Source organism: Hemiscyllium ocellatum, chromosome 10 (assembly GCF_020745735.1).
Source record: "Hemiscyllium ocellatum isolate sHemOce1 chromosome 10, sHemOce1.pat.X.cur, whole genome shotgun sequence".
Lineage (NCBI taxonomy): Eukaryota > Metazoa > Chordata > Chondrichthyes > Orectolobiformes > Hemiscylliidae > Hemiscyllium > Hemiscyllium ocellatum.
The window spans coordinates 68,597,367-68,625,007 of record NC_083410.1 but is presented as its reverse complement, the minus strand read 5'-3'; the positions used below and the strand labels follow the sequence as shown (position 1 = coordinate 68,625,007).

The 27,641-nt window shown below is 43.9% G+C and overlaps 1 protein-coding gene across 1 annotated transcript in view; it reads right to left on the bottom strand.

Moving 5' to 3' along the window:
• LOC132819796 (rho guanine nucleotide exchange factor TIAM2) overlaps positions 1 to 27,641 on the bottom strand; it is a 401,154-nt gene that overhangs the window by 123,053 nt on the left and 250,460 nt on the right. The window contains exons 11-12 of the mRNA XM_060831569.1: positions 20,456 to 20,560; positions 321 to 399 (exon numbers count right to left, since the gene is read on the bottom strand). Of these exons, the coding sequence (XP_060687552.1) occupies positions 321 to 399; positions 20,456 to 20,560 (184 nt within the window). The remainder of the gene's footprint in view (positions 1 to 320; positions 400 to 20,455; positions 20,561 to 27,641) is intronic.

Sequence of the window (27,641 nt, the reverse complement as noted above, 5' to 3'; positions counted from 1 at the left end):
GCCACCTTCTGAAGGGAAAAAAAAGGGCTTTAGTATTTCTGAACAGAAACAATCATTTTATAAATAAAATCTCTGCTGCTGTAGATTTCTTGACCACAGAGTTAGGGGGTTAAAACATAAACCATTTCCAGTTATTTAATTCACTGATTCACAAACTGTTTGAAAAATGGGACATGGTTTGCAGTAGTGTTAGAACATTGAAGTACCATGAAACAGAAGTCCTAAGTGCAAGACAATAGTACAAGAGAGCTGCTGAACGTTGCTTAAAATAAATTATAAGAAAAGTTTACAAAGTACCGATCATAATCTTAACCACTTACCAAAGGCGGTTCCAGATCCATTCCTCTCAAGGTTTAAGTGGTAAATATTCATCATGGTGATTTCTATTTCATCAAATAACTGCACCAAAGAGAGAGAGAGAGAGAGAGACTATCATGAAATTTAGGCAATAGATTGCTACAGGCTAAAATCTCTTGTAAGATGTTGGGGATGTCCAATCTACAAACACAGGGAACATGATGGCCTAATGGTATTACTGCTCAACTATTAATCCAAAGAACATCTGGGATCTAGGTACAAGTTCATCATGGCAGATTGTGGTGTGAATGCAATAAAAACCTAAAATTAAGAATCTAATGATGACCATGAAACCACAATCAATTGTCTGAAAAATCAACCTGGTTGATGTCCTTAAAGATCATTTTATTCATGTTTTATTTTTAACTTGATTTTTATTTTACAAGGTTTTTAGATGCATATTTTCCCTCAATAGAAACAAATGCAAACTGCACTCTCCCACCATCATTATATTTCTGCACATGTCTGTAGCATACATAACTCATCTGCCACATCCGTATTCTCAAATACGTGCACTGCAAGCCTAATTTAGGAGGATGTGATGTTCTGGTTGTATTGTCTCTGGATTACTAGTCCAACAACATAGGTAATGCTCTAGGGACTGGGTTTAAACCTCACCATAGCAGGTAATGGGATTTGAAATTAATTTTCAAAATCTGAAATCAAAGTTCTAATAATGATAAAATGCTAAATTATTATGTATTAATCTCCTTTAGAGAAGGAAGCTGCCAATCAACCTAAGCATGAAAAATGACAGTGGCAAACATAACCCCAATAACCCTGCGAAGTCCCCTTACTAACATCTGGTGAACTAGTGTGAAAATTGGGACAGCTGCATTTCAGATTAACCAAGCAAAAGTCTGACATTATCATACTCATGGAATCATATGTCACAAACTCCCAGACACACCAGCATCACCATCCTATCCAACCGGCCAGGTAGACCCAGCAGAAGTGGCAGCTTAATAGCATACAGATGAGAGACAGTTGCTCTGGAGGCCCTCAGCATTGACTCCAGATACCATGAAGTGTCATGGGAAAGAAAATCCCCTGCTAATTATTGTAGAATATCTTCCCTCGGCAGATCAATGTGGAACAGCACTAATTTATCAACATTCGGAGGAAGCACTGAGGGTGGCAAGGGCACAGGTTGCACTGTGGGTCAAAACTTCAATGTTCACCAAGAATGGCTCAGTAGGACTACTACTCATCAAGATGGTCAAGTGATAGAGGACATAACTGCTGGAATTTGAGTCTGTGCGAGGTGGTAAGGGAACCAAGGAGGGACCTGTTGGGGATAATCTGCTATCGGGGTACCTACATTGGGGCTAGGGAGGGGAGCACCATTATTAAAGCAGACACTGTCAGGTACCAGCTAAAACACAGCCATGTAAAGTAAACCCAGCCACTGCAGGACTGTCTGCCTAAGGCCACATTCCTTGGGGATTAGAACATGTCCGTCAGTTTCAGATCATCCTGTTACAATCTCATTGTTAATAAAGGAAACCGGTAACTATCGGATAGTGTAAATCGCACCGATACTACACTTGATTGATAAAATACTTGCTAATGCCTCCGCTGACGTCAAACTCATTCGGGTCCTGTGTTAAATGATAATACCTGTATATTCAACTATGGAGAACTATTGTGAACGCCCAGACAGCCAGACGCATAGCAATGAGGAAACCCTTCCAAACAATAAACTTTTAAATTACAAGATCGGAAACTGCTGAACCCAGGATGTCTACCCATTGTTCAGCACAGCAGGAGCTGGACAGGTATCTCGGGGCAGCCAATAGAGACACTAATCCCTTCACAGACAGGTGAACCGACCAATGAGAGATCCGAACGAGGGGAACCTGACCGGGAACTCGAGGAAGCGCGAAGTATAACTGCTCCAGGTCTGTAGAGGAAGACAGAACGCCTTCTCCAACGAATTGCATGCCTTTGAATTCGTTGTATAGTTTGCCAGTCTTGATTCTGTAATAAACGGTGTTTTTGCTCCAAACTCTAGCCGGTGTGATCTCTCCTTCCAAAGAACACATGGAGACGAGACCCTGCGGGTCCGTCCCAACAGATGGTGAGCCTGAACGTGGGAAGGGAAAGAGACGACCGCAAGTTGGCCACGTTGGCGGACCAGAGGGCAGACAAACTTTCGGCCGAACTTTTAAAAGGTGAGGAAGCGCCTGTTAAAGCAAAGACTTCCAGTAGGTAAATTTTTAGTTAGTCAGTCTTTGTCTGCTCCCTGATCCTCACCAACACAAACAGTACTTTTAAATCAGTTTGGCAGCAACGTTGCAGAGTCCATACTGGTAAGCTATTTTCTCACTTCTTCACTAATACCTGCCTGTTTTCGCGGTACTGAAGTGACTAATTGATCCATGGCTAGCCTTAAGTTAATGCGTGGATTTCGGATCCTGGACGCAGTTTTTTGAGTTGAGTTTTACGCGTGGATTTCGGATCCTGGACGCGGTTTTTGAGTTAAGTTAATGCGTGGATTTCGGATCCTGGACGCAGCTTTCTGAGTTAAGATACAGCGTGGCTTACGGAGCCTGGACGCTTTTTGAAATTAATTAATACAGCGCTGACCGCACTTGACTGATTGGATCCTTTCTCTTTTTAATAAGCACTTTAACTCTGACAACTATCGATAGACACACTCGCTGCTAGCATCCCAAGGGGACAGAGGGCGGATCTCATCTCCTGGATAGGGTTTACCTGCACAGGCGTTTGCCTTAGACCGGTTGTTAAGAGCAGAGATCTGCCACGCGAAGGTCAGGCTTTTGAAAAACGCGCTGTTTTTAAAGCGGTACCCACCAGGTGAGATCCGTCATGGGGGACTTGAACTTTGGACCACCAAAAATGACCCAATTTCGACCATCACGCCCCGGAGTGCCCTGGTGGCACCTCACGGTTGGCACAGACGTAACTTGGCATGCCCATTTATTACTGGACAGTGTAAGCAGTGCACAAGACAGCACTGGATCAAGTGTTTAACCAAGCGCCCGCCCAAAAAGACCTGATATTGACGAGACTAAAAGAGACCTTCACAGATACGGCGCTAATGACCAAGATTTTAAACGGTCTCCTACTCTCGCCGCAATATTCAGTGCGGCAAACAATAGCCCTAGGGAAACCCCCTACTGATTGGGCACCACCGACCGCCGATAAATCCCTGGGGTGGAAGACGAAACTGTTAGTCACATTCAACCCGCAGTGGCAAGGGGGCCACTGTACCTCCACCACAACCCCAGCCATTTTGGACGCCCCCGACCGAGATTTGCTACGATTTCACACAGATTGTCAGTTTCTGCGAGGATATAATGCCTCGAAACATGTCACTAAAACTAGGGACAAGGGACTGCGACAGGCTGAGACGTGAGTACGGACACACCGACAGTATGCGTGGATTGGCATGTATGTGGATGAAAACCAGTGTGGGGCCGGCCCAGTGAGAGGGGGAGTGAGTGCAGTGATTTTTAACAGACGTGGCGAACGGAGGTGTCGCAGCAAATGTTTCATCCCAGGTCTCGGTGTACAGTGGACCGGCGCCGACAGCCTGAGTGACGGAGAGGGACCGTGGGAAGCCGCCCAGCAGCCGAAAGCAGTTTTACTGCTGTCGGAGTACGTGAGTGTTGTTCCCTACACTTAGCGGTTTGGGATTGATCACTTAATGGTCTGGGATTTTTCTCCATAGTCTCATCTTGATTTTTAGGATTAAATACCGCTTGTTCCCCCACTATCACTTTTAATTACTCTTATACTTGGAAAGGAATACCTGGATGTAGGGAGGAGGCGCAGGAAGGGATGGTGGAGCTTTTTATTTTAATAACACTACAGTTGTGGAATCCTAAGACGGAAAATCCCGGGGTGTCCCGTGCTCACCCTAGTTTTGGCGGGTCATCTCAGTTCTTGGCGGGCTTTCTTGCTTTTGGCGCGAAGGCTCAGGTTGGGCGGGGCCAGCTAACTTTTGGCACGAACGCTCAGTTGGGGCGGTGCCCGTTCGCTTTTGGCGCGAATGCTCACTCTTGGCAGGATTGCACAGTCTAGAAGGGGCTGCTCGCCTGCGGACGTTCTGCCACCCTATTAGCTCAACTACCGCGCCACCACTACACCGATGGGTCTCTCAAGCGTCATTGCCCTACTCCATGGGATTACTCGATGAACAGGTCCTCTTCAGTTACTGGGATCTCGATATGAATCATGCCTCTAACCACATCTTGGTTGACAGGTTGTACCTTTTACTTTTAACTATAACGTCCCGACCAACAACATGCGCATTGCCGTATCGCCATACTGTGCGTTTTCATTTACAATGTTTTGTATGTCCAGTGTTTGGCCATCCCACTGCCCAAATATCCCCCAACCCATTTATTTTTGTCTCTCTCTCTTTTTCCCCCGCTGGTCACAGGCCTCAGGCCTCCAACTAGGACGTGCTACTCAGCACACAGCAGGGTGCTTGGCCCATCTCTTTTCCTTGTGGCCGCTCACTCACCTTTTTGTCCGCCGGCATGGGTGTTTAGGCCATCCCTTTTTTTTTCCCTCGTGTTCACAAAGTGCCAAGAACGAGGGGGTGCCCACCTACTCCTTCTTCCGTCTATGCCCTCCAAATTTTAAAGCCCCTTCTCACGCACCCTTTTTTTTTATCTTTTCTCCCAAGTCCACAGATTTTTTCTTTCGCTAAAGCATTATGGATGCTCATTTTAAAGCAATCTCCTGCTACTTGTCCCCCCCCTCCTCAAGTTTGCGGCTAGGGAGGGTTGAGCTACTGCTGCCACAGACACTGCCATTTCTAGTCCTTAAAACGGGTATTGGCAACCGTGCGGGGTGAAGATGCCAGCCAGTCTACCTGGCTGAAGCTACACTCTCCGATGCTTTGAATATGCAACCTGTAACTGCCAGACACTACCAAACCTTCCCCAGTGGAATCTAGTGCAGACTCCCCTTGCCGATTGTACTGCCCTGTCCTACACCCCGCTTCCCATTCCCCACGCCATGGTCACGCCCCTTCATCATTTTCTCCCAAACCTACACACTTTATGTTCACCGCCGGATCTGAGGTCGTCTTAGCTTTGTCTTTCACTCTGCCTGCATTGAATTCACCTGGTTCTCACTGAATCGAGGATCCGCTGATCCCTACGCTCCATCTCTTTTTAAGGTTTTAAGCTCCCTGAGGTGTGCTACCAGGACTTCCCAAATCTTATGCTTCCTGAGGTTTGCTACCAGGACTTCCCAAATCTTATGCTTCCTGAGGTTTGCTACCAGGACTTCCCAACTCTCATGCCCGGCCCAAATCCTTCAGTCTCCTCAACTGCGAGTACTCCTCGCCAATTCACCTGTTCATAGCTTTGGCGACGCACAGGTTCGCACTGAGAACGGCAGGGTGACCAGGTTCCTCTATGAATCCTCTCCTAGGGGTATCTTTTAAAGGCTGCTACTTCCCCCAAATTCATCAAATCTTTATGTATTTCACGTAGGAGACTGCTGCACAGCCAATTTCTGTCCTAATTTGTCCGACCAGCTTTTTGAGATTCTCTCTCTCTCTGTCTCCTTTCCAACATGCCCGCAGCACCTGCGCACACTCCTTTGGCTAGAGCACACGGCCCCTCTCACAAGCAGGTTCTTCATTAGTCCAGGATCGTCCGTGCACCTCTCGTTCTGCGCCTCATTCAGGGCAACAAGCCCCCTCAGGGAATTGGTCCAACTTCGTACCACCGCAAATCTCCCAATTGCCCAGAGTTTTGCTTTGCTCATGAGGCTCCCAGTGAGAACGGCCCCGCTCCATAATCATCATCATCATATCTTGTACCGAGCTGGCTGGAAACACATACGCCACTACACGCACCACTTCTCTCATTGCTCCAGGTCAGCACAACCTAATATATCTCTAAAATCACTCGATGAGACACGACCTGATGGGGAGGTGCAGTTTGAGCTGGAAACGTGCAGCCCCACCTTGACACGGCCCGACATGGGTCCATTTCACTGATATCCTTACTCTTCATGTACTTTATTCCGCTCTCTAAACTCTTCATTCAGCCTCATGTTAAGAGATTCACCTTGTTTATCATGGACTCCGCTTTGAGTGGGCAAATAGCCGCCAGGATAAGGTTGTGCCCTTTAGCTGGTGGCTCAACCCCCCTTTTTTATCTGCATTGGTCTTTCTCCATTGTATAGGCGCCCTTCCTGATGTTACCAATACTTTCTGCCTCACAGTCGTGGATCGCTCCAATATCCTACCCAAGTGTCTGAGGGCAGCAATCCCGCCCTGCTTGCCAAAGGGGGTTCCCGGCTACCTTGCCGCTTATTCTGCGCGCCCTGTGAGGCTAGGGGCATCTCCTGCGCTTTGTCTTCCCTAACCACACACTGGAATTTCACCTGCTCTATTGTCCTATTACCACAGAGTTGATCGGGATCCCCATCATTTCCACCTTTATACTAAACGGTCTCCATGGGCGCCTCATCGAACGATTGTCCTACGACAACACCATTGGTTGTGCGCCCCGAGCACCGGCAGTTCCCCGGTGTGCTAATCGAAACTACTTGTGTCCCTTACTGTTCATTATCAAAGCGTACCGTTTGCCTTCCCCTATGCAGTCTATTGTGGTTCCCTTCTCACTATTACCAATCCCACTTCCCTCTCGAGGGACTTACTCTATTTTGTTTCGACACAACTCCTGGACGAATGTTTTTGCTCTTCAAACATTGCGTTTTAAAACATACAGGTGCCTGTGCTCCTGCAGCTGCTAGCACACATTCCCACCGAGTCATAACTGCCACTCGTACTATCTTGCATTTGTATCAGTGTCCCGACTTTCATCTACCCCGTGTAGTGCTGCTGCTCAAATTGACACGGATTATCCTACTAATTGTCTTCCACAGTCTGCGCACACTTGATTTTAACTTTGTCAGAATATTGCGACTTGACACCTTTTGCGTGACTGCTCCCCACAATTACCTCACCGACACTGGACCAGTGTCATGATTACGTTTTTTACATTTTTCCTCTGCCTCTCCGTAATTCGACGAACATTAAAACACCTATAGTATAATCTGGCTACCCCTGCCTCGACTGCCTTTTTGTGGCAGCCCATGCTGGGGAGCCTTTTTCTCTGATTTGAGATCACGAATCCCTCTGACTTCCTTTGTGTAAAGTTGTACCCCTTCCCTTACGTGAAACCACTCCGTCTACCTCACACAGAGTTCTCTCTATTTTTATGTGACTCCTTTCGGTGGATATTTTTCATTGAAATACTGCCACGTACAGGTCCGCAACTCATAAGAATGGTTAAGGGTTTCAGACTACCTTCATTATTTTCACCATGGTCTTTATATCTGCCCCCATTCCTCTTACACAAATGGTTGAGTACACTCTTCCTGGTTGCATTTGACAGTCCACATGAGCACAAACCTTATGTTCAGGAGTACTGACTGGAGAATTTGGGGACCGCCTCCCGTCCATTCCGGTCTCCCAGACATGCCACCCCAAACACCCTATGCAACACAACACTTTTATTTCTCATAGTAGTCACATGGTTCCTGACTGACCCCGCCATATATCACCCTGGTGATGCGGGGACTCCTTTTTATTGCATTCCCACAGCCCCATCTCACTGATTTAAAGGTGATGCGGTATCATTACTTTTCAACCGGACCCCATACGTTGAGCTCCACCAGGAGACGCCGCTGCCACCAACTCCGACAACACGACAGCCTGTGTGTGACCTCCTACAAACGGACAGGGACATATCCAATACATGCTGTAATGTGACTTCCGCTCGTGAGCCATGATGCCGGGTTTTTTGCTTGCGGCCGGTTGCATTAAGGGCGGGCGATGGGGGACCTGCCAGTTAGTCTCTCCACTGGTCTACTACCGCCTTTGCGTGATCTCGCGATTCGGGCGTAGTAGATGCTATCTCTCCGGTGCATGTCAGCTCTCTCAATAGTTTTCTTCCGAATTCATCTGATCCTGTTGTACCCATGACTAACTTTTCATCTTCATCCACATGAATGAAGCCTGGTTGTCCAAAGAGCCCCTACTCATTTATTTTGCCCGTCTAAATTGGGGATATGTCAATTGATCCTTCCATAACAGCAGGTGGGGGAGATGTACTGTGCGCCCCGGCAATCGAAACACTGCTGTTCTCGCAAGCGGCCCTTGCGGACTGTCCAATATTCCTGACTGGCCTCAGCCACTCTCGGAGGCCACTGACCATGCTACTGAGCTGCCCACGTCTGTCCTTGTGGCGGTGAAATGGATGTCGCCATCTATTACTCAATGCAGCACGACTGGTTAGCCAATGACGGGTAAAGATCCCTCGGGCGAGGGACAACCTAAGACAGGCACAGTCGCGCATTGACATCGGAACGGGTGGCCTCCGTTCATCTCCATTTGATGCGATTTCTGCCTGCTTGCATCCGTTTCGGACGGTTGGACAGCACTGCTGCTCTCTGGAGCATACTCATCTACGGGACCTCCGGGGCACAGTACAGTTTCACACTGGGTTTCAGATCTCTAGCGGGTACCTAACTGCTGGTACCAGGCTGTTCCTACTCCCTTTCCAAACTTACAACGCCTATTTACATTTGCCGGCTCTTTGGACTACAGACTTGCGTTTACTAAATGGCTTACTCATTCTAACGCACTCGCGTACATTTCGCCAGCTTTGAATGACTTATTGCAATGCTTGTCTAATCCTGTGCTTTTCGTTATTTCTGCAGACACTGCCTCAATTACTTCAACTATTAGTTTAGCTTAGCATGCAGTTGTGACTATCTATTGCTTAATTGTGTAGCGGCGCGTTTTTCAGGGCACCCTTCATCCCCATATGACTGTCTCCTTAGAACCGGTGAGTCTGGTCGATACAACACCGGACACCGGTCGCCTCGTGGGGTTGCGTTCCTTACGGGATAAGGGGGTGTGGCCTCTTTCGAGGCCAAGGGAGGGAATGTTGGGGATAATCTGCTATCGGGGTACCTACATTGGGGCTAGGGAGGGGAGCACCATTATTAAAGCAGACACTGTCAGGTACCAGCTAAAACACAGCCATGTAAAGTAAACCCAGCCACTGCAGGACTGTCTGCCTAAGGCCACATTCCTTGGGGATTAGAACATGTCCGTCAGTTTCAGATCATCCTGTTACAATCTCATTGTTAATAAAGGAAACCGGTAACTATCGGATAGTGTAAATCGCACCGATACTACACTTGATTGATAAAATACTTGCTAATGCCTCCGCTGACGTCAAACTCATTCGGGTCCTGTGTTAAATGATAATACCTGTATATTCAACTATGGAGAACTATTGTGAACGCCCAGACAGCCAGACGCATAGCAATGAGGAAACCCTTCCAAACAATAAACTTTTAAATTACAAGATTGGAAACTGCTGAACCCAGGATGTCTACCCATTGTTCAGCACAGCAGGAGCTGGACAGGTATCTCGGGGCAGCCAATAGAGACACTAATCCCTTCACAGACAGGTGAACCGACCAATGAGAGATCCGAACGAGGGGAACCTGACCGGGAACTCGAGGAAGTGCGAAGTATAACTGCTCCAGGTCCGTAGAGGAAGACAGAACGCCTTCTCCAACGAATTGCATGCCTTTGAATTCGTTGTATAGTTTGCCAGTCTTGATTCTGTAATAAACGATGTTTTTGCTCCAAACTCTAGCCGGTGTGATCTCTCCTTCCAAAGAACACGTGGAGACGAGACCCTGTGGGTCCGTCCCAACAGACCTCATCCTCACTAGGTCTGCCTATTGCAGAGGCAACTGTCCATCAGTAAGAGTGACCACTGCAGACTTTTTGTGGAGATGAGGTTCCATCTTAACAATGATAATATCTTCAACCATGTACATTCATTGTGCGCCATGGGCCATCATCAGAAAAATCATACTGCAACATAATCTACAGACTTCTGGCCTGGCATATTCCCAATTCTTACCAACACAGCATATGCAGCAATTGACAGGCAACTGATTCCAAAACCAGCATATCAGATTTAAGCTCTCCAGTATTGCTTTATCTAGTCATGAATGGTGGATGCTAATTAAACAACTCACTGGAGGTAGTGGTTCCACAAATATCCCCAAAGATGGGGGAACCATCACGTCAATGCAAAAGAAGTGGCTTTTGCGTTTACAAAAATCTTCACCCACAACAGAACTGACTCAAAAGGTAGAAGACAGAGGGTGGTGGTGGAAATTTGTTTTTCCAGACTGGAGGCCTGTGACTAATGAAGTGCCACAAGGATTGGTACTGGGTCCACTACTTTTCATCATTTTATATAAATGATTTGTATGTGAGCATAAGAGGTATAGTTCGTACGTTTGCAGATAATACCAAAATTGGAAGTTTTTTTTTTAAGATTACTTACAGTGTGGAAACAGGCCCTTCGGCCCAACAAGTCCACACCGACCCGCCGAAGCGCAAACCACCCATACCCCTACATTTACCCCTTACCTAACACTACGGGCAATTTAGCATGGCCAATTCACCTGACCCGCACATCTTTGGACTGTGGGAGAAACCGGAGCACCCGGAGGAAACCCACGCAGACACGGGGAGAACGTGCAAACTCTACACAGTCAGTCGCCTGAGTCGGGAATTGAACCCGGGTCTCAGGCGCTGTGAGACAGCAGTGCTAACCACTGGACAGTGTCTAGTGGACAGCAAAGAAGGTTACCTCGGATTACAACGGGATCTTGATCAGATCGGCCAATAGGCTGAGGATAGGCAGATGGAGTTTAATTCAGATAAATGTGAGGTACTGCATTTTGGGAAAGCAAATCTTAGCAGGACTTATACACTTAATGGTAAGGTCCAAGGGAGTGTTGCTGAACAAAGAGACCTTGGAGTTGCAGGTAGATAGGATAGTGAAGATGGCGTTTGGTATACTTTCCTTAATTGACCAGAGTACTGAGTATAGGAGTTGGGAGGTCATGTTGCAGCTGTACAGGACATTGGATAGGCCACTTTTGGAACAATGCATGTAATTCTAGTCTCCTTCCTATCGGAAAGATGTTATGAAACTTGAAAAAGTCCAGAGAAGATTTACAAGGATATTGCCAGGGTTACAGGATTTGAGCTATCGGGAGAGGTTGAATGGCTGGGGCTGTTTTCCCTGGAGCATCGAAGGCTGAGGGGTGACCTCATAAAAGTTTATAAAATTATGAGGAGCATGGATAGGGTAAATAGACAAGGTCTTTTCCTTGAGGTGGGGGAGGCTAGAGATAGAGGGAATAGATTTAGGGTGAGGGGGGATGATATAAAAGAGAGCTAAGGGGCAACCTTTTCACGTAGAAGGTGGTACATGTGTGGAATGGGCTGCCAGATGAAGGGGTGGAGGCTGGTACAATTGCAACAGTTAAAAGGCATCTGGATGGGTATGAGTAGGAAGGGTTATGAGGGATATGGGCCAGGTGCTGCCACTGGGCCACGGTGGCACAGTGGTTAGTACTGCTGCCTCACAGCGCCAGAGACCCGGGTTCAATTCCCACCTGTCTGTGTGGAGTTTGCACATTCTCCACGTGTCTGCTTGGGTTCCCTCCGGGTGCTCTGGTTTCCTCCCACAGCCCAAAAATGTGCAGGTTAGGTGAATTGGCCATGCTAAATTGCCCGTGGTGTTAGGTGCAGGGGTAAATGTAGAGGAATGGGTCTGGGTGGGTGCGCTTTGGCGGGTCAGTGTGGACTTGTTGGGCCGTAGGGCCTGTTTCCACACTAAGTAATCTAATCTAAAAATATCTGGTTGGTATGGACAAGTTGGACCGAAGGGTTTGTTTCCATGCTGTACATCTCTATGACTCTAAGTGCTCAGCAGATGCCAGTCTTTGATTTATAATTTGATTCTCTCCATACGAAAGCTTTGGTCCTTGACAACATCCTGGCAATAGTATGGAGATATGTGCTCCAGAACTTGCTGCACTCGTAGTCAAGCTGTTCCAGTATGGTTACAACAGTGGCATTTACACAATAATGTAGAACATTGCTCAGGCATATCGTATACATAAAAAAGCAGAACAAACGCAACCTGGCTGATTACCAAACAAAAACCAAAAGAACTGCGGATGCTGTAAATCAAAACAAAAACAGAAGCTTTTGGAAAAGCTCAGCAGGTCTGGCAGCATCTGAAGAAAAATCAGAGTTAATGTTTCAGATCTGGTGACCCTGCCTCAATTGATTGTATGTAGGAAAATGTCAGTTTATGTGCAAAAGAGAGGGTTGGGAGGAAGGGGTTAAAGAGTAAACGATGGGTAGGAACAGAGCCCAAAGAGACCCTGCAACCTTCAGGACTTAAATATCGAGTTCAATAAATTTTGGGCTTGAACTCTTATGTCCCAGCCCCAACCGCGCACACAGGATCACAGAATGTCATTACACACAACTGATTGTTAGCCACTAACAGTCTCCATTAACAGCTATTCATTTTCCTAGTCAGATTGTTATCCACTCTTTTGTCTGTCCTACCTGTTCTTCTCTCATTTTGGGTTCCATCCCCATAAGGTCAGACTCCTTAAATACTGAAGCACTCCATGCCTACATGCAGCAAGACCGGGACAATATTCAGACTTGGCTGACAAACAGCATGTAAAATTCACATTACACAAATGCCAGCACCTCCAATAAGAAGCAGTCTAACCATCGCTCCTTGGCATTCATTGTTGTTACTATCACTGAACATCCTGGGAATACCATTGACCAGCAACTCAACTGGACTTGCCAAAGATAAACAGTGGATAGGAGAACGTGAAGACTGCAGAAGCTGGAGAGTCAGACTCGAAAAGCATAGCAGGCTGGGCAACATCCAAGGAGCAGGAGAATCAGCGTTTCGCATATAAGCCCGATGTGGTCTCCTCTATAGCTGGAAGACAGGATGCCAACTCACACAGTGGTTCAGGAAACATCTCTGGTCCGCACACACCAAACAACTCCACTGCCCTGTGGCCAATCACTTCAATTTCCCCTCACACTCCCCCAAGGACATTGAAATCTTGGACCACTTCCACAGCCAAAACCACCTGCCAACTGGAGGAAGAATGCCTCATCGTCGACCTTGGAACCACAACCACACGATATCAACATTGACTTCACCAGTTTCCAAATCTCCCCTTGCACCATCTAGATCCAACTCGGCACCGGCCTCTTGACCTGTCCATCTTCCTTCCCACCTATTCACTCCACCCTCCCCTCCGATGTACCATAATCACCTCTTACCTGCATACACTGATCACCAAACTAACCTACCTTCCCCACAGCCCTACTCACACCCTCCTATGAGTCTCTCAACCCCCTTCTCCTTCCATGTTACTGAAGAAGAGCTTATGCCCGAAACGTCGCCTCTCCTGATCGTCAGATGCTGTCTGACCTGCTGTGCTTTTCCAGCAGCACACTTCATCATTCATAAATACAGTGGCTACAACAGCAGATCAGAGGCTAAGAATACTGCCATCATTCACTCACTCAGCCTTGCAGACTCTATTCCGCTCTCAAGGAATCTGTAGATGGCTATACAGACCAGTGCAGCCACTGCAGGCTCTGTTACAATTGGGACAGGTAGTGGATGCAGGAAGGGGTGGGCGCGGCTTCTAAGTTTTCCCAAAAGCAAGTCTTGGAGTGCCCGCTGCCTTCCTGGATGCTCCTCCTCCAATTTGGAGGGTCTTGGACAGTGATTCCCAGATGTCTGTTGGAATGCTGCACATCACCAGCAAGGCCTTGGAAGTCTCACTGAAGCATTTCCTCTGTCCATCTGGGGTTCACCTGCTGTTTTGAAGCTGGGAGTAGAGTATCTGCTTGGGGAGACTCGTATCAGTCATGCAGAGGACGTGCCAACCTATGGCGTTGTTGCATCTTTCTTCCCATTAGATAGATGGGCAGGATCTTGCACAGGCAATGTTGGTGGTACTGATCTAGTGCCTTGAGGTGTCTGCTGTATACAGTCCATTCCATAATAGGAGGGCAGGAACCACCACAGCTCTGTAAACCAGGATCTGAGTGTGGAATTTGATGTTGTTTGCCTCGAACACCCATTACCTCAGGTGGCTGAAGGCTGCGCTAGCACATAGGGAGGCAGTGCAGGATCTCTCCAATAGCTGCTTTGGCCAACGGAAAACTCCCAAAGGACTGGAAGCAGTCAATGCTGTCCCTGGCCTCCCTATGGACCTGAACGACCGAGGGTTTGTTCCACAGTGCCAGGTCAGGTTGGTGGAGGATCTTCATCTTGTAGATGTTCGGGGTGAGATATATAGTTTTTACCTTTACAAAGGTATATGAGAGTAAGGTCTGGAGTACATCCTGAGATTGCACGTATGCATTAATCATCTGCATACTGCAGGTCAATGATATTGGTTGGGGTGATTTTGGTTTTGGCTTGATGGCGGAAGTTGAATAACTTCCTGCAGGGTTCTGTAAGTTAGCTCCACTCCAGTGGGGAGCTTGTGGGTGGTGAGGTAAAGCATTGCAGTGAAGTATATTGAGAACAGTGGTGGGGCGATGACACAGCTTTGCTTGACACCATTCAGGGAATGGGTCAGTGGTGGAGACATTTGTCATTATGACTTCCATGTTGTCATCAGGCAGGTGAAAGATGGCACCAAACTTCATGGTAAAACCAAAGTGGAGAAGGACGTTCCATAATGCTTGCTGATTGACGGTGTTAAAGGCCTTTGTAAGCCTGAAGGCAGCCACGTACAGGGATAGGTTCTTTTCTCTTGCAGCTGTTGCTTGGTGAAAATCATGTCAATTGTGCCAGTGACTGTAAGCCACACTGCTACTCTGGGAGGAGACCATTCAGGAGGATCTTGGCAATGGCTTTTCCAATAGTCGACAGCAGGAAGATTCTCCTGTAGTTATCACAGTCAGACTTGTTCCTTTTTTTTTGAAAATACTCATGACTGCAGCATCTTGGAGCTCTCCCGGGATGCTGTCCTCCTTACAGATAAGGCAGTCAAGGAATGCAGCTGCAGCAGGAGCTGTTTGCCTCTACACTTCAATGCCTCAGTGAGGATACTGTCTGCTCCAGCAGCCTAGTTAAGCTGGCGATGGCTTTGTCTACTTCATGCAAGGCTGGGCTGGCATGTAGTATGCTGTGGGATGCATTCAAGGATGCTTGGATTGATGGCTGAGCCCTGATTGAGGAGGTCTCTGAAATGCTCCCTCCAGCATTGTTTGATAGCTCCTTTATCTTTGATAAGAGTCACTCCATCCTTGGCCGGCAGTAGGGTGGGGCCTTGGATATTTTGTCAATATGTGATCTTGACAGTATAGAAGAAACCCTGCATGTCATAGTTGTCAGCTATTCATTGGGCCTCCAGTGCTTTCTCCACCCACCACCTGTTCTTTTTGCCATGGGTTTGTTGTTGAAGCTCAGCCTTAGGCTCTGTAGGCTTGCCTTTTCTTTTCCAAACGCAGTTGTTGACTTATACTCAAACGCATCTGGTTTAACAGTTCTTGGATCTCCTGATCATTCTCAAAAAACCAGTCTCAGTGTTTCCTCATTGTCTTGTATTTGCCCCTTTGGCAGAACAATGTATTGGTGATGAGGTGGTTATATTTGCAGCATTTGGTCAAGGAAGAGTGCTGTTGTTTCCATGCTACCTCTATCCTAATTAAAACACCTAAAGGTCTGCACTTTTGCTGACTCTGGCAATGAAGTCACCAAGGACAATTAGTTGGTCTACTGTAGGGACCCATGCGAGAGATTGGTCAAAGTTGGAATAGTATTTCTCATCCTCAGCTGTTACATTGAGCATTGGTGCATACGCACAGAGTATGGAGACATATTGATTCTGAACAAGAATGAATTGGAGTGTCATAGGCATTCACTTATTCCAAAGGGGGGAGTCTTTGAGTTGGTCCACAAGTTGGTTTTTGATGGCAAAGCTGACTCCATGGATACAGCACTTTTTTGGCCTTATCTTTCCAGAAAATGGTGCAGCCACTAACTTTTTCTCAGAGCTGCTCTTCCCCTGCTCATCAGGCTTCACTCAGGGCGGTGATGTCAATGTCAGAGTGCCTAAGATCCCCAGCAGAAATTGAGGTGCAGCGATCTGGCCTATCACTGGGACCTTTGGACAATCCTGCTAAACTTCATTCAAAGGATGTAGAAGGAGCCTGTGTGGGAGTTCTTCTAATGTGGGGAAACCATTGCACATCAGCTACCACACTGGCTGAGCAGCGCAAGATATTAGTCCAGTGGCGAAGGGGTTCCAAGACAGATGGACACCAGGCACTGCAGTTTAGCCTTAGATTGCCTGCAGTGGAGTTCAAACAAACCATTCTGCGCTCAGCAGCACCTCCCACTGGGTTAGTGCAAGGTCTGAGGTGAGGACAAGGTCAGTGTGCTTCTTGTTACAGTGCTGGTCATTCTCAGTTTGTGGTTGAGAGATCACTTGGCTGGGGGTGCGGATCTGTAAAAGCAATCACTGGGGTGGGGGAGTTTATATATAAAGTAAACAATAAACTGGGTTGGAGTTTTTTTTATAAAATCACTGAACTGGTAGGTGATTAGTTTATAAAATTACTGGGCTGGTAGAAGGTTATATCTGTAGCACTGGGCCAGGAAGCTGTTAAGATAATTGGGCTGGGGCATTTATACAAACCGTGCAACTGGGTGGGGGTGTTTTATAAAACATTGGGCTCAGACATTGTTGATGAAAATGATCACTAGGCTGGGTGATATGATAAAAGTTTACTGGGGGGGATTAAAGGTACAAATGCTGGGCTGGGAGACAGTTTATAAACATTGGGCTGGGAGTGTGTTTTGATATTACTGAGTTGTAGGTATTATAAAATTACTGAGGGTGTGGTTGATAAAAATACTGGATGTATCAGGCGGTTTGTTATATTATTACTAGGGATTATGTAAACACTGGACTGGGGTGTGGCACTGGAGTTATAAAAAAATACTGGGCTGGGGGGATTGTTACAAAATGATTGGAAGTCATATAAACACTGGGTTGGAAGGGCTGCGGTAAAAACTTCGGGGGGGGGGGGGAACGCATTATATAAACACTAGACTCGGGATTGGGAAGTGTTAAAAAATGTCACTGCAGCAGCAACTGGAGCTTCAGCAGGTGGGCAGTTCATTGGCTGTGCAGCTACTGCAGTAACTCACCACTGACTACTCACCACTGTCCACCACCTTCAAGACACAAGTCAGGAGTGTGATGGAATATTCCCCATTTGTCTGGGTGAGTGCAGTTTCAACACAAGCAGCATGACATCATCCAAATGAAAACAGCCAACTTAATTGGCACCACAACCACAAACATTCACTCCCTCACCACTGCTCAGTAACAGCAGCGTGTACCAACCATAAGATGCACTCCAGAAATACACCAAAGATACTCAGACAGCACCTTCCAAATCCATTATTACTTCCACCTAAAAAGACAAGGACAGCAGATACATGCAATGCCATCACCTGCAAGTTCCCCTCCAAGCCTCTCAACATCCTGACTTGGAAATAGATTGCCATTCTTTCAGTGTCATTGTATCAAAACCCTGGAAATCTCTCCCTAAGAGTATTATGGAACATGCACAACACACGGACTGCAGCTGTTCAAGACGACAGCTCACCAACACTTTCTGTAGGGCATCTCGGGATCAGCTAGTGATGCCCACATATCATGACTGAAGAAAACAAAATATCCATGTGATCAGTTTTCCAAATTTAATTTTAGGATGCTTAACTAATTTTTAAAATAATTTTGTACAACATTGAAATTGCTAAGGTTAAGAGTTAAATACATGCTACCTTCATTCCAATGAAGGTACTGGAAGTGAGACAAGACTAGCACTTACATAATTTATGTTATATGATTTATAGCCTTTAAGGTAGAATAGTATCCATGATATTGCAGAAATGAAATAAATGGTTATTAAGCCTAGAAAATTTTATTAAGAGATCAAAAGCTGAAATTTTTGGATTTTGAGATGTTTTTGAAAGATGGGAAGACAAGTGGAGAAATGGCAGGGTTGAGGGAGGGTGTTCCAAAAGATAAGGTCCAAATGGTCATGGTTCTGACACAAAAAAAAGAGAACTGAAGTGAAATGGAAGGGTAGCCAGAGATAAAGGGTACGTGGAACCATAGAAAGTCATAGACTCAAGTTAGGAATGAACCATGAAACAATTTTGAATCAGAAACCGATCTTAAATTTGATGCCTTGAAACAAAGATGGGCACGTAGATGGGTGATGGTCGTGCAAGATTATTACATTTGGATGACTTAGAAATTTATGGAGCGTGAAGGGAAAGACATAGCAACAGGGTTCAGATATGCCAAAGGTAATTATATGAAGGTCAGTCATAATATGGTAAGACAAGAGTGGTGATAATAGGATACAGGGGTTAAGGTTCATCACTTTAACAAATATGTTAGAAATTACATACAACTTTGTTCTTTTCAAGAAAGTTAAAAATCACACAACACCAGGTTATAGTCCAACAGGATTAATTGGAAGCACACTAGCTTTCGGAGTGTCACTCCTTCATCAGATGGTAGTTACCACCTTCATTACCACCTAATGAAGGAGTGACACTCCGATAGCTAGCGTGCTTTCAATTAAGCCTGTTGGACTATAACCTGGTGTTGTGTGAATTTTAACTTTGTACACCCCAGTCCAACACTGGTATCTCCAAATCATGACTCCTCTCAAGAAAGTAGGCATGATGAGTATGCTGAGAGCTTTCAACTGATGCTGTGACAATGGATGTCATCAAGGGGCAGCATGTTGAAGAGGAGCAGGAATTGAGGGATGGATCCTTCCAAAAAGTAAAGTAATCAGGCAAGAGGAGAACATGGTGTTGCTCCAGATATACTGGCTACAACTTGACTGAAAAATAATGGACTTTTTGAGGAAAATACTATAAGGCAGAGTAGAGAATCCAGGTGGCCTGGTTGCCTTGTAAGAAAGGCATGCAATGAAGTCAAGGAAATTAAGAGGAGTAATATATAATAATCATGTAGAATATAATTGATGGCATTATAGTTAATGAGGTTAATAATTGACAACTCCCTTAATAACCTGGCGAGTATAAATTATAACCCTATGCAGAAATTTCTAGTTATGTTTAGTGTATCCTGAGTTAACAATTTTCTAATGAGCAATTAAAATGTTACTGCTATCCTCAGCACATCTGAAAAACACTGTTCCTTCTGGGTTTATTCAGAAGATTTTGACTTCACACTATGCTCCCAGATTTGATCACAATCTAAGTTTCAAGATTTTACTGGATATCACCTTTTAGGGTGATATATGAAACCAAGGCACCACTTACTTGCACAAGAGAACTGAGCAACACTATTTACTACAGGTTAGTTAGTTATTTATTTCATCTAACTGTAGGAGCTTCTGTTTAACTGGCATTTTTCATGGGATGTGGATGTCAAAGCAAGATCAATATTTGTTGTCCATCCCTAATTAAGCTTGAACTAAATTAAAGAGTTAAGGTCAGAACAGCAGACTTTCTTCACTAAAAGGCATTAGTGAAACCTGGATATTCATAAACAACGATTGTGTCATTCCTGATGAAAGGCTTATGCCTGAACCCTCTATTCTCCTGCTGCTCGGATGCTGCCTGACCTACTGCGTTTTTCCAGCACCACACACTCAACAATGATAGTGTCATGGTCACCATTAATGAGGCTAGTTTACAATTCCAGAATACTAACACCCTTCGATTTCTAGTTTAGTGAAATAACCACAATGCCACTGTGTTCCCTACAACATTAGCTTAAGTTACAGAGATTAATTGGTTAGGAAATGCTTTGAAAAATACCTATTATTTTTCAAAGTAATATAGTAAGACATGATAATGAGGCATTATCATAGTAAGACATGATAATGAGGCATTTTAAAACATCTTTTTGGATTAATACTCATTACTACTTTAATAAAGTGCTTGTCAGCATTGCATTGATTGAATCAGTTTATATTAATTCTGCCTACAATATTCTCCATACTTGCAGCTGAAGTTTATGCATAGAAAGGACTAAGGAATGCAGATATCTATGGAACTATGAAATGGAGTATGAATAATCATTTCAAATCAGGAAAATGACCTTTATTTATATAAAATATTGTATCAAATATTACCTGTTCCTGTATATAGTCCAAACTGTTAGGAACATAATATTCCACATTATTGTACTCCATTCTTTTAAGACGAACACAGTGATGAATTGGATCCAGTTGTCTCATCTGCATTGAACAGAAATATTAGTTAATTATTCCAAGATTTGTAATGTCTGATGTGAAATTGTTTTGTTTTTTTCACACACTACACAATTTCACATTAATATGGCAGGTAATCAATTTGCACTTGTTAGCAGAATGAACAGATCAGAATAATTCAGTACCATCCAACATTGGAAACCAATAAACATCTTTTAACACACCTCCAGCATACCTGGTTATTATTATGTCACTGCTTTTGGGGAGCATTATTTAACTGCCATATTTTCTACATTACAAAGGTAACAACATTTCAAAGAAGTATTTTCTTTGGTATCCAGCACTTAAGGATGCTGAGGTCATGAAGAACACAAAACAAATCAAAGCCTTTCTTTTTTTAAAATCTCCACAAGGAGAAAGAGAATCTGTTCTTAGGAATTACCAGTTATGAAATTTTCCAACACAGTGGGAAATGATAATGAACATAGTAATGCAGTCAAAACACTTGGCTATCTTTTCAAAATATAAAACATATTCAATCATCAATGTTTAAGAAGAATGCAGCAGTTGCATGGTAGTATAGAACTCAAGAGCTGTTGGAAAAAAAGGGATACACTGTAGAAGAATTTCATCTTGTACTCATCAGGACAGATGCAAGAATACCAAACTTGAAAGGGACCAACAACTTACACTGAAAGAGAAACAAGTGATGATACATTGACAAGTTGACTCTTATTGGTCAATGCGGTGCCATACTGTGAAATGACCATCCCCAGACATTTCCTTTAATTTAAAAAGGAGGCACAATGTCTGGACAAGTTCCTTTTGTTTGTGATGAATATATCTGTTGTATAAATATATATAAGTTCTAGCAAGCATAAAGTGAGTTACTTTGTAAACCTGATGGGATAACCTTAAATTAGTTATTGCTGTAATTCTTTACACACTGGGAATTATTCAAATATGTAAACCATACATCCAAACAACTGTAGATTGCATAACATAGCATACACTTTTGGCTATTTGTAATAGGTAAACTGTCTTCAGCATACTCTAAAAATTCAAGATGCGTCATCGCATTTTGGATGTGGTTCCATGATTGGACAGTGTGTGTCTATTTATTTTGCACTGATTAGAAAAGTTTCAACAGCATATTTTTTCTCCAGCAATGTTCAGGAATTATTTGATAAATTGACTACAAACTTACAATTTTAGCCAATTAAAGCACTTTCATTCCAATTACAGCATCACCGTAACTCATCACCAATAATCATGCATAATTAAAAGCAATTTAATCAGGTTCCCTCTGCATCTTATGAAGGCAGAGCTGAAGAGAAAAGTTGACTTGTTTCTGCTTGGCAATATCAGCAAGGCAATTGAAGAAACAGCTTTCTCCCTCCAAAGTTAGAGCAAATCATAACTACGGACAGGCAACAGAGATATCACCAGTGAATGGAGATGGTATTTACTTTTTTTTAAAATGAAGTAAACATGCATATTACAATTACAGAGGAACCTAGATTATCCGAAGGGGACAGGCAAGGATTACTTCATTCGGTTAATCAAATGTTGGATAACAGTTAGCTAAGCATTCGGACCTTGTGACCTTGTTCAGATAATCCGAAATTCGGTTAATTGAATGCCGGATAATTGAGGCTCCTCTGTAATCAGTAATTAATTCAAAATTAATGCAATTTGATTTTTTTCTCAGTTAATTTGCTTAGTGCAAAATAAATACAACTTAATGCTTCAAATCTCCATCATAACACTGTTCTTTTTATGAAGGGAAATTAACTAGGCATTCTCACTCATGCCGGCAGCAAAGCAATGGGATCTCACGAACATTCATGCTCTCCAAACACTCACCTGCAGAATTGAAACGCGAGAATGAAATAAATCAGCTCAGAAGCAGCAGACAGTAGAAATCACTGGAGAAAGGAATCATGAAGTACAGGAAAGGATGAAAGAAAAGAAACAGCAAATCAACTATGACCTAGCTGCAGAGATTGTTTTTCCCTGGAAAGTAGAATAGCAACATACTAGGCTGATTTCCAAATGTGTAAAATGCGCATGCAAATTGTTATAGCATTTTCTATCGGGGATATGGATACTAATCAGTTTGAGAACATTCATCCTTCAAAAATAATTTATCGTAGACAATTTGAAACTGAACAAACAATCATTACTAAATAACATTCTTATTAGGAGCCATTGTCACAATATAACTGAGGTAGTCTTATGACCTCTTTTGGTAATTGATCAGGAAGAAACAGAACATAAAGTGATTAGCAGATGTACATTAGACAGGATAAACAGACTATAACAAAGGGCCTTGCGAGGGAGTAGGTGATTTAAAAAAAAGGAGGCAGCCTGGACTGCATAATCATTGCGAAATGGGAGACCGAGGATGGATAAGAACAACACTTGATACATGTACCACAGGAGCTAAGTAAACAGATGTCTGTTACATGCAATTGGTAGTTGACAAGTTTAAAGTTGAGCAAGGGTATGTATACATTACTTTAGATGTATAAAAGAAATAAGCACTTGTGGCTTTTCAGAGTAAAGTCTCAAACTGTCTAAGGCTGGCTCTCCCTGTGTACAATTTAATAAATTATGGTAATCTGTGCTTAGTACACTGGTGGTTTCTCAGCCAAGTTACACCACAATGACACTGGAGTCAACAAAAGGATCTTTATCATGTCACCAGGACCAGCTTATTTTACATATCACCTCACCAAACTGACGTGGTGAAATTCCAAGAATCTAAGTAAGTAGTTGAGATAAGGGACACTATGGGAAGCCAAAACCATGCAGTTAGGTTAGATTCCTAGAACTCACAAAGAGAACAGATCAACCAAAGAGACAAGTTGAGAAATTAACACCACACAGAGAGGGCATATGTCTAAATAAAAGACAAAAATGCTTTCAGGAAAGGAGGAAGTGACAGAGGGTGTTGTGGAACAAAAGAAAATGCTGAAGAAACTCAGAAGGTCTGGCAGTATCTGTGAAGAGAGGAACAAAGTTATTTTTAAGTTCAAACTTGATTTTTCTCTTTCCACAGATGCTGCCAGACTCGTTAAATTTCTCTAACAATTTCCATGCTTGTTTCAGGTTTCCAACATGGCTTTTATAAGGATGTTATGGTCTCTGATTGAGGACTCCAGGGCTGTATAATGAAGTTCACAAAAGAGCACCAGAAAAGACCAAAACACAAAGATAGATGGAACATAGAGGGGAAATACCCCCAGGAAAAGAAAAAAAGCAGAGAATGCCAAAAGTAAGACAGAGGATAGAAAGGGACAGTTATTATTACCACTATGTATTTACAACTGTGCATTTGAGCAAATGTCAAGTAAATGTCAAAATAAAACAGTCGAAGAAAACAAAATATTAGACATTGGTGCCAGTATGCTTGGTTATTGATGAGGAGGAAATTGACTGAGCAAGTTTAGGGGAAATGGTGACCAAGTACAGGGAAGAACCACTCTGTATTGAAAGAGTGGCTCACACAGCATGACTGTGAGAGGGAAAACGCTACTCCCATAACTATAGCAATGAAGAAAGCAATGTCTAAAGTAGGAAACATAATGGTGAAGGAGAATATTATTGCAGATTGATTTGGATCAGCCAACACATTTTACAAGATGAGTGATAGGGAAGTTTGCAAGTTGCTAGGAATAAAAAAAGTGTCATATTCCCAGGCATTCACAGAGCTTGGCTATGGTTCCCAATGATTTGGACATTAAAGAGAGTCTCTTGAATGTCTTTAGCTGACACAAGATTAGACTGGTCCATTGGTTAACACCCTAATGTGACTCAAGACAACAACCAGTAGCACAATCACATTAACTCCATAACAAAGTTAATGGCATGAAAAGTGATGTGATTGATAGAGGACATTGTGAATGCTGGCAAGGAAGTAGGACCATCGAGAAAGTGTGGTTAACAGTTCATGAGAAAGCTTTGCAAGCAGCTAGATGGATGAAGGAGAGATTTAGAATCAGCAGATCACATTTTACATGGACGTAGGACAGGAACAGAACAGAATAATACCCAGTGTCAGAATAATAAGAACTTTAAAAACTAGGAGCAGGAGTAGACCATCTGGCCCTTCAAGCTTCTCCGCCATTCAATAGCATCATGGCTGATCTTTTTGTGGACTCAACACCACGTACCCGCCCTCTCACCATAACCCTTAATTCCTTTATTGTTCAAAAATTGGCTTTAAAAGTTTTTACTTAAGTAGTGTCAATACTTCACTTGGCAGGGAATTCCATAGATTCACAAGTTTCTTCTCAGTTCAGTCATAAATGTGCTCCCCCTAATTTTGTGGCTATGCCCTCTTGTCTAGTTCCATCTGTCAGTAGAAACATCCTCTTCAAGTCTATCTTATCTATTTCCTTCAATGAATATAATCCCAGTCTACTCGGTTTTGCCTCATAAGCCAACCCCTCACCTCAGGAATCAACCATTGTGAACCTCCTCTGCAACCCCTCTAGTGCCAGTAGTGCCTGGAGTTTAGAAGAATGAGAGGTGATCACATTGAAACCTACAGGACTTTCAAGGGGCTTGACATGGTAACTGCACAGAGGATGTTGCCCCTTATGAGTGTGTCTAGGACCAAAAGGCACGGTGGCATAGTGGTTAGCACTGCTGCCTCACAGCGCCAGAGACCCGGGTTCAATTCCCACCTTAGGCAACTGACTGTGTGGAGTTTGCACATTCTCCCGGTGTCTGCGTGGGTTTCCTCCGGGTGCTCCAGTTTCCTCCCACAGTCCAAAGATGTGCAGGTCAGGTGAATTGGCCATGCTAAATTGCCGTAGTGTTAGGTGAAGGGGTAAATGTATGGGTGGGTGGTGGTTCGGTGTGGACTTGTTGGGCTGAAGGGCCTGTTTCCACACTAAGTAGCCTAATCCAATGAAGACTCGCCAATTTAAGACGGACATGAGGAGAAATCTCTTCCCTGAGAGTTCAGTATCTTTGGAATCCCAGAGAGCTATAGGGACAGAATCCTTGGGTATATTGAAGGATGAAATAGACAGATTTTTGATCAATAGAGGAGTCATGAAATTGGGTGTGAAGATTGTCGGATCAGTCATGATCCTATTAAATGGCGGAGCTGGCTCAATTGGCCTACTCTTATTCCTATTTATGGAATTATAAAGTTTCGTGGGGGGTGGATATTTGGGATTCTTCCCTTTCATGACTTAATGATGTGGATGTTGGTGTGTAGGGGACTAGTTCAAATTTTGCAGCTTATGCAAAGCTTACAAATTATAAACTGAGAGTAGTACAGTGTGTCACTCCAGAAGGACATTGAGATGATAGCAGAATGGGTGGATAGTGTAACAGATGAGGTTCAATACTGAGAAATAGGAAATCATGTACTTTGATAGGAAGAACATTGAACTACAATATAAAAAGGGGAGTTACAATTCTAAGGGGGTTCAAGGGCTGGGGAACCTGGGTGTCTACATGCAAAGATCACTGAAGGTGACAGGACAGGTGGAGACAGCAGTTAATAAAGCATACAATGTCTTCATCTTTATTAATAGGAGCATAGATTGGATTCCCTACAATATGGAAACAGGCCATTTTGGCCCAGCAAGTCCACATGGACCCTCCAAAAGAATAACCCATCCAGACCCATTCCCCTACCCTATATTTAATCCTCACTAATGCACCCAAACCTACAGACAATTTAGCATGACCAAGTCACCTGACCTGCACATCTTTGGATTGTGGGAGGAAATCAGAGGACATATATGAAATCCACACAGACATGGGGAAAATGTGTAAACACCACACAGACAGTTACCTGAGGTGGGAATTGAGCCCGGGTCCTGGCATGTGAGGCAGCAGTGCTCACCACTGAGCCACCATGCTGCCCTTAAAATAGATTATAAGACTATGGGGAACGATGTTGAACTTTTGGAAGAAACATGTTAGACCTCATTTGGAATATGATGTTTAGCTGTGGCTGCCACATGATAGACAAGATATGAATGTACTGGAGAAAGTTCAGAAGTGATTTACAAGAATGGCACCAGAAAGAAGAACCTTCAATTGAGGGTATAATTAAAGTAGTTGCAACTGTACTCTTTGGAGAGGGGAAGGCTGAGAGGAAATTTGATAGGGATTTTCAAAATCATGAGACAGATAGTTAGAATACATAGAAGTTTTTGCAGCTCATAACAAGAACAAGAATAAGAGGGCATAGATTGAAAGTGATGTGCATCCCAAGCAAATGTGAAGCAAAAAACATTTTCACGCATCAAGTAGTTAGGGTAAGGAATGCACTATAGCCAAGTTCAAGTGATGCATTCAAGCAAGCATTGAATGACTGTCCAGGTATAAATAGAGCACAAGCATATGGGGAAAAAGCAGGAGATTGCACTGGGTAATGACACTCAATTGAAGGGGTGAAGAGAGAGACAGAGAGACAGACAGAATGAGAGACTTGAATTGATCAAGAAACGAGAGCTCCCATGTTAAGTAGCCTTACAGTACATTGGCTAGTGACAGTGACATACCCCACCATCCTGGACAAGAGCCTGGGAACCTTTGCACATGAAAATATCAAATCATGGACCCAACCCACAACAACAGTATTAAACAGTAAAGGGAAAGTGACAGAGACCGCAAGTAACAAATAAACTTGCCCAACATTGCCTAGTGGTATTATCACTGGACTGCTAAACCAGAGACCTAGGTAATATTCTGGGTACCCAGGTCAAATTCTGCCTTGGATAGAGGGTGCAATTTGAATTCAATAAAAATCTGGAATTAAGAGTCTAATGATAACAACAAATCCATTATCAATTCTCAGAAAAACCCATCTGGTTCACTAAAGTCCTTTAGAGAAGGAAACTGCTATTTTTATTTGGTCTGGCCTACATGTCCTATGGTATAAGCAACATACAACTCAAAGTAGGCATTAAGAAAAGTCTGACACAGGCTTAGAGCCAGTTCTCCTATGAATTCTTATTGTGTCTGACCACCTTACATTATTCAAAATGCGGTCTAGCAAATATATAGAACATATCACAATGCAGCAGCAAGACAGGACATTTGCTGATGATAAACACTTCAAGTTGCAAAGCTG